The 8,337-nt window shown below is 32.5% G+C and overlaps 1 protein-coding gene across 2 annotated transcripts; it reads left to right on the top strand.

Moving 5' to 3' along the window:
• Positions 1–5,225: 5,225 nt before the first annotated feature.
• LOC112277876 (uncharacterized) lies at positions 5,226–8,196 on the top strand. 2 transcript variants are annotated; one of them, XM_024510671.3, is made up of 7 exons: positions 5,226–5,284; positions 5,920–6,178; positions 6,521–6,744; positions 7,015–7,095; positions 7,341–7,400; positions 7,662–7,724; positions 7,893–8,196. In XM_024510671.3, exons 2-7 carry the CDS (start codon positions 6,013–6,015, stop codon positions 7,926–7,928), a joined length of 630 nt encoding a protein of 209 aa, XP_024366439.1. In that variant the 5' UTR covers positions 5,226–5,284; positions 5,920–6,012; the 3' UTR covers positions 7,929–8,196. The 2 variants fall into 2 exon arrangements, with proteins under 2 accessions (XP_024366439.1, XP_090104110.1); XM_090247984.1 differs by having other exon boundaries at positions 5,226–5,336.
• Positions 8,197–8,337: the final 141 nt, after the last annotated feature.

The raw sequence follows: 8,337 nt of genomic DNA, 5'->3' as shown, positions 1-8,337 counted from the left end.
TGGTTATGTAAATAGATCCATCATCTAGTAACATTCTAAAAAGTCTAGAGTGGTAGAACAAAGTATAAATAGGATTGATCAAAGCCTCTTGGGAAGTTGGTCAGATATAACTTTAGACCTTTTTTTTTAGTAAAATTTGGTTTTAAACTTCTTATTCAATTCTGTTCTATTCTATTTCTATTTACTTAGTTTTGTCTTTTGTGTCCTATTATATTTAATTTTCTTCAATTTTGTTCTAATTCATTTTTTCCTACTTTGTGATAAGGTTTTATGTTGCTATAGATTAAAAAGGTCTTAGACTCTTGACATAGATCAATCCTATTTCAATTCTATTTTGAGTTATAATATAAAGATCAAGATATCAAAGAGAATGTAGCTACCAAAGTATAATACATATTAATGTGCCTTAGGTAATAATGGATAATTATAATATACAATTAGAAGTGGTAGTGGTAGTGGATGATTCCATAATAAAAGAGGTTGTTCAACAACTACCTAAAGATAAGATACTAAGATTAGACATGATCTCATCAAAATTCTTCTAAATTTGCTAGGATAATTTAATAGAAGTTATTATAGTACTAGTCTTAAAGGTCTTTATCACACACAACTTGATCCAATACCTAAACATAAGTAAGATTATTTTTATTCCAAAAATAGATAAATTATTACTAATTATAAATTATAGACTAATTTTACTTTTAAGAATTTTCTACAAAAATTTAGCAAATGTCATAGCAATTAGGATGTTGTTCCACTTACTCAATTATGATAAATCAATTGATAAGAGAGCACAACATCTTAGATAAGGTGTTTTTAATAACAAAAGTTATTGCTGAGATAAAAAAAAAACCAATAAGACTTGATTTTTATACTTCTTAACTTTGAAAAAGCATATGATTTGATTAATTAGTCATTCTTCTATAAATTTTAATTATATTAGGATTTTCAATAAAATGAGTTAAGACAATAATGTCCTTTTGTTTAAAAGCATTTGCAACAATGTAGATCAATGAAGAATAAGAACCAATTTTTGAACTATAACAATTAATAAGACAAGAGTATTTTTTGGCACCATATTTTTTTATTTGCTACCAATGCTCTGAATTATATCTTAGATAATTCAAAATATAAAGTGATAGGATAAAAGATGCCAAACAAATAATGAGTGGACAATCAAATATTTACAAATAATATTACATTATTTTTTTTTAGAAAACTAATCAATCTAATACAAATGATGAAGGTTCTAAATAGGTATAGTGAAGCTTTAGAGTCAAAGGTGAATTGGCACAAAATCTTTACCATATGGATTGTATTACAAAAAAAATATAAAAATAAAGTGACGAAAGAAGATTCAATTAAAAATGTATAGAAGAAACTATATGCTATCAAGGCTCTTCTATTAGTTACAGAGTTCTATAAGAGAAGAGGGACAACAAAGTACTTATTTAGATTATAAATTTTTTAATCAAATAGAACATCCACAAATTATCTATAGTTGGTTGTAGATTAATTTTTAATTAAGAAATTTTAGATTTGATCTAGTATTTAGCATGAAGTTCTATCCTATCTAATAACATTATCAAAATAGTTAGATCTATTTCTAAAAACTACCTCTAGAGCAACATAACCTTAGGCATTGCATGCACGAAAGTAAAATAGACCACAAACATATGACAACAAATATACAAGGGTATAAAAATATTTAATCCAAGCTTATATGTTAATGCCATTTTAGTCAAATTAATTAGCCAAAGAATTAATCCAGTAATTGAAATATAGAATATTCTAATGAGTTACAAATTAACTCATTTAAAATATATTAATAGAAGCTATTGATATAACTTTGATTACTAGGCCTTAGTAAATATCAAAAAAAATTCAAAAAATTCACATAAAGCCTAAATTATAATTACATATGGACTTTAGGCAAATATTTTGATAAGGTTATTGGATAGAGTGGAGCTTGATGCTAAATATTATAGTTAATAAATGCATTAGGTGATATTTTAGAAGTATATCACTTCTTCAACATCACTAATTAAATAATATTAAGTAATAAATATACAACTAATCTATTAGATGAATTGAAATTTATCCATTCAAATATATTAGACAAGGGTGATAAAATATACAAATAAGTGTGAGTGGTTCATAGAATAGATTACTTTGATGATTTCATCAATATCAATTATTTTAACTCTGTGAGAGAATCTTACATAATATGGCTAATAAATAAATGATCCATCAACTCCTAAGACATAGACCATGGCAAATGGAAATGAAAAAAATATGATGTCTTATTTGAAGTACTACTCTATGGATAAAAAAAAAGTAAAAAAAATAGATGATTGATTTGAAAAAATTGATAATATAAAATAAAGCTAACAAAATATTATATAAAAATAAATTCATTGCTTATGATATTAAGTACTTTTACTCTAAATTATGATGCCTATGGATCTCAATTAAAATCTTTCTTCTTAGATGGCTCATAATGATACATGAGCTATATATTGGCAAATAGAAGATGCTTATGGGTTATAATTGATTGTATATCTTTTATAACAATAAAGCAATAGAAACATGTGAGTATGTATTGTAAAGATGTTTGCATATTTCAATTATTTGGACAAGATTCAATATACTTTTGGTAAGAGGTGGACAATAATAGTTACAATGCTAGAAGACCTTGATAAGGAGGTGATAAGTTTATAAAAGTCATAAATAGTATAAATATTTATAATAATATATTTTAATTGATCTTCAAATCTTTTTTAATCTAGAACATTTGGTGGGCCAAATGCAACCATGACTGCCACCACATCTTCTTACATACATGTGTAATCATATATAGAGCATGAAAAATAATAATTTAAATTGGTATAGAAGCTTGGGTGGAGATTTACAAATACAAAAAAGTCTAAAAAATAAGACAAAAACAAAAAGCAGTATTCCATGAAATATTGACATTTAACAAAGTTTTTGTAATAGGTATTAAATTAAATTAGTAGATATTCCCCCTTAAGAATTATTTAACTTCAAATCTAATATTTTAAGGAAAATTCTTTATTATTAATCTTAAAGAAGTCAATAAAGTAGAAAAAGTGATACCATATGAGGAGTCTCCAAGGTCCATTAATTTCCAACCATAACAAAAATTGCAACTTGAACCAATATTGTTATAGGCCATAGAAGCACAACCTCTCTTTTTTCAAACATGGTGACAATTTCAAACTTTGTGAATGAGCTGGTGAAACAATCTTCACCACATTCACAAAAATACGTCATTATAAGTCAAAGAATAGATTGCCTTACTATCCATAATAAAAATAAGACAATGTAAACTTGTGCAATAAGTATTATAATATACATGTATATCTACAAACTCAAACATATATATATATATTTTTTATATAAAATAACTCATTGAGGAAAAAAATATATTTGATAAACAAGAAAAACTAAAACTTTCTTTAATTTGTTACATACGTCATTTTTTTCATCAAATTTTTTTATTAAAAATGAATCAAAAGTTGAATTTATATAGCCTTAATAGAATCCACAATTCGAATTACATAGAAATGAAATGATTATGAATTGTTATGTTTGATACTTTGGAGTGTAAAATTAAGTGATTTAGATATTGATTGTAGAAGATCATGAAGTCTATTTGCAATACAAAGGCCTCTAATTTCTAATAGAAAATGTAACCTTTGTTGATGGATATTGTTATGTAATCTTTAAATAATTTGTAGTATAATTATGGCAATCATTGACTAAATTTTACTAAATTTTTTGTCATAAAACTTGTGCAATAAAAAAAATTCTTGACAGCAAATCATATCCTCATGAAGCAATTTCTTGACATGTAAGTGGTTGTTCTACAAGGTAGCAACATAAAGATTTTTAAGGGTAATAATACTACTACAACTAATCCATTCAATTGCCTTACTCTAAGCTATGTCCATCTCCATATGTATGGTTAGCCTCTAATATACTTAGTGCCTACAGACAAAGTAGCAAAGCATCCTATTTTCAACTGTACAAATCTTTCTCTTGGTACATATATTGATAATCAACATGGATTTGTATAATAATTTTTATTTTTTTATTTTTTAAGGTGTTTTTAACTTTGCTAGCTTTATAAATAATTTCATAATATCTCAATTTCTATTATAGATTAGGTGAATAAAAAAATAGTCTCAATCCTATAGATATTAATTGTATACAATGTATTAAATAATTGCATTCTATTTTGACATGTATTTTGGAATGAAGGTTGTTTTTAATTAATTGTGAATTATAGTATGGTCTAACTAGCATGCAACTCAATCATTGGCTAGAGCTTATCAAGTATTGTTTCTTTCTGAAATTAGCCATCTGGCTCTAACTAGATATATATAAGGTGGACGACTTTGGATCATGTATGTCACAAGTATTCATATTTATTTTTAATTAATTATAGATCTACTGATTATAGCATATAAAATAAAATTATATATATATATATATATATATATATATACCAAATAGATGTAATTTTATCATAATTTTTGTATACTAGTTTTTATCTAAGCTTGATATATTTGTCTTTAAATGTCATATTCTTTGGACAACTTTTTCTCCGAGTTTTAAAATTTAAAGTTGATAAAATTAAATCTCTTAAAGGCATCTTACATTTAAATATTGAACTACTTACTTATATGACTTAAAAACAGTATGTTCAATATTTGATGTGAATATAATGTTCTAGTACATTAAGATTTGTACTAACAATATTTCACTTTAATTCTATTGGTTGCATTTCTCATTGTTTTTATCAAAAGTGAAGCGAAAAAGAAGTAATAATTCAACTTTTGATCAATCAAAGGTCAGAATCAAAATCTACATACTATTGCTACAAATTGTTGAGAGTAGCATTGCGAGATAACTAAGTGTGAAGCTTGAAAGGTCCCAATCATACTTTTCAGTAACATTCAAAAAATTTTGTGGCCAATGGCACAGGTTTCCACCAGTATGTATATATATATATATATATATATATATGACGAGGAGCCCTGTGACCATGGATGCTCCTATGAACAAACATAGCCCTTATCCGCCTCCGCCAGGGTCCCTCTTTCACCGCGTCATCACGGTGCCCGTGCCCGCACGCCGAGCTCAGCTCCCCTCGCGAGCTTGGTGCTCGTGTTGCGTGCCTGCCTTCCATTCATGCTTCCACTGCCCGCACAATTGCAACGGTGACGCACAACGAAGCACACGCACCATTGGATTCCAGGTGAGACGCATTCTGCTGCATTGTGATTCTTCAGAATACCCCATCCTCTGCCGTAAGCTCTTTTGCTATTCTTCCCTTGCTGACCAGATTGTCTCTCGACTTCTCGCATGGATTTGTCCTCTTTGCCATGTCCCCACTTTCTCACCTGGATTTCTCGTTGTTTTTAGTCATGCGGGAGACTCTTTGTGGGGCCTCAATGCATCCTGCGTTGTTGGCCTCGTAGTTGGTGATCATGGTCATTGTAGTATATGTCGTTGAGTCGGTTTGAAACCAGTTTTGGGAAGTTTGGCGATGATGTGGGAGTAGGTTGATGAGGAAAGGGGAAAAGAAAGGCGAAAAGAAAGTAAAGCAGAAAAGATTCTGAATCAGCCGGTTGCAGTCAGTTAGTGGATTCGCACTACGAATCTTCGAGTTTGATCGAAATTTAGAAAGTGGGGTTGGCAGTATTTGTGCTTTGGGATTCCTATCACTTGCACGAGATGTTTGAGCGTTAAACCCTAGGTGTGAATGTCGCGGGATTAGGGAGATTGCAAATGTCAATGTTGCCTGCTCGATTCATGGTTCCGAAGTGGTAACGTTGTGGGTGATTTTGCGAGCTGAAGTTGCTATTTTGGTTTTATGTTTTTTCTCTCTAGGCCTCTCATTTCAAGCTTCAGCTAGCATCTCAGCTTTAGCATGACTAGCTGAGAATACTCCACCTCTAGGCGCTCCGTCAGTACTGTACCAAAATGGAGAGAAGGAAGTGGTTAGCGGTGAGGGAGTATAATTCAGAGGTTCCGAAGCGGCCTGCGTATTATGAGGATCATGCAAAACCTGCCTGGATAAGTGCCTCTATGATGGCCGTTGCGGCAGCTGCCATGATCATAGGAGGCCATTTCTTCAGCCGCCGCGGAGGTGAAGATTTTCTCTCTTCCTGGCTCATGTTCTTATACTTGTCTTCCTTCGAACTGTAGTGACATTAGCTAATTCCAATTTCGTGCTCGCTGTTGACGTGCAGTGCAATATTGACTGAGTGTACGAAAACTCTTTGAGGTTTGATTGTTTCTGCACGGATTGTAATTTCGTTTCTGATATTTACGTGGAATACACATATATTTATATATTTATATTGTAATCTGTATAGCTTTAGGTTTCCAGACTCCTGACCAAGTTTACAATAGTTGTGTTAATATCCTACTTTGCTTTTGCAACTCTGTATTGTGAATAATTATGATATGTCATGTGCTTTGGACATAGGCAGGCGTACCGGTGGCGATGGGAGAAACCATGGAAGGTCGGCATCGACTGGTAATCCTTCCAGTAGGGATAGTACAGAGCCACGGGACAATTTTCCTGTGAACTTGGCCCAACTTCGGGCATTACGAGCAGAGGCAGCTGAAGCTCGTCTTGCGAAAGAGAGCAACAGCACCGCCAGTTCATCACTCACGCCCTTGGGCTCCATTCTCATGCTTGCACGCAAGGTTAGCATGCCGTTCGTAGACCTTTCAAGATCTTGATCATTATTGGCTTGACATATGCCTCCAACTGTCTATTGAAAGGTTCTGAAAATGTGGAGGTCACGTTGGCATATTTAGAGCATGAATGCCGAGGTTGAAGAGTGGATAATCCGGATGATCCGCCTGATGTTGACGAGTTGGTGTAATCCAGCATAACCCACTACTTATCAGTTAATTCACAACGATAGTTCATTCTGCTGCATACGCAATTGTATTAACTACTTTTTTTTACAGGTGGATAAACTTGGCGAGGAATGTTATGTTTTTTTAAGCAGCGCTGGTTCAAGCATCGAATTGAGTCCCACCCAGCAAAAGGTAGAACCCTGACCGCGTGTATTTTTTGCTTCTTTAATCTTCTCTTTCTCTTACTGTGTACGAACGTGGTTGTGAATATTAGAACAGGGTTTAACATTGTCTTTCAATTTCAGTTCTAGCGTAACAAGAATTGGAAAGCCGGTTTTTATTCCTTGTAAAACGAGTGTCGTTTGTCTGTGATTTGTTATACTCGGATGAAAGCGGAAGGAATGTAACATTCAGGTGCATGAACACTTGTTGTGCAGGAACTTGCACGATTGATGGAACTTCTGACTCAATTACAACTTAAGATTGACGGTGTTAAAGTATGTCATCGCCTTCAAGTTCTTCATGAAATGAATATTCCCTCCTGCATACTGCTAAAAGAGTGGGTAGCGTGTCTAGTGTAGCTAGTTCCTTGTTCTTGTGGTGCGTTTTTTCTGATTGCACTGTACGGAATTAGGGCTGGATGTTTGTACAAGTTGGAGGTTTTAATTCTTCAAGTTTTTTTTATCGTAGGCAATACTTTCAACTATGAAGCCATGACGACTGAGATGTCTGATGTTCTAAGGATATTCTGGGTGCAGGGTGATGAAACTGTACGACCCCATCGCAAGATCCAGACAAAACGAGTGCAGTCCCTTCTTTCAGTAAGTTGACACCCTTCCAGGATGAAGCGTAGGGACAAACATGGACCATTAACTTTGAGTCTATGTTGAAACACTTTCAATCAATCATGACAATAGAAGTTTATAATTTTTGATGCTAGCAATATTCATGAACTTTTTCAAATTAACAATTTACAATTGCCATTGCAGGATTTGGAAAAGGTATCAAGTGGAAGCGGGAAGTAAGACGGCAAATGCATGACCCCAGAGAGCGCTGCTGATTATTGTCCAGAACGTGTATCAATAATACGTTGATTGCCTTACTAGGAAAGTATAGAAATTGTTATTATACTTAACTGTATAGTAGTCACAAAGCATGTACAATAGTAGCACCGTGCTCCTGTTTGGAAACAGAATTCCAAGCGTGCATTCGGAAGCATATCGGATGCGTAGAAAGCATCACTTACCATGCAAAACAAAACTTTCAAGAGCATACAGAAATCCTTCTCATTTATTGCGAGTTTTTACGGGGTCCCATTGTGATTATGACAGTACAGAATTCCAAGCGTGCACTCGGCAGAATATTGGATGCGTAGAAGGCATCACTTACCATGCGAAACAAGACTTTCATCAAACAGAATTCCTTTCCACATTT

The sequence above is a fragment of the Physcomitrium patens genome, chromosome 26, assembly GCF_059467195.1.
Source record: "Physcomitrium patens ecotype Gransden chromosome 26, ASM5946719v1, whole genome shotgun sequence".
Lineage (NCBI taxonomy): Eukaryota > Viridiplantae > Streptophyta > Bryopsida > Funariales > Funariaceae > Physcomitrium > Physcomitrium patens.
Note: the sequence above shows the minus strand (reverse complement) of the source record. Positions and strands in the feature narration are given on the sequence as shown.

What these genes read in the sequence shown, in the direction of transcription:
- LOC112277876 (XM_024510671.3), top strand. Translation starts at nt 6,013, where the DNA reads ATGGAGAGAAGGAAGTGGTTAGCGGTGAGGGAGTATAATTCAGAGGTT. An exon ending in TTTCTTCAGCCGCCGCGGAG is followed by an intron (nt 6,179 to 6,520) that starts GTGAAGATTTTC and finishes CTTTGGACATAG; the next exon opens with GCAGGCGTACCGGTGGCGAT. An exon ending in TGAGTCCCACCCAGCAAAAG is followed by an intron (nt 7,096 to 7,340) that starts GTAGAACCCTGA and finishes CTTGTTGTGCAG; the next exon opens with GAACTTGCACGATTGATGGA.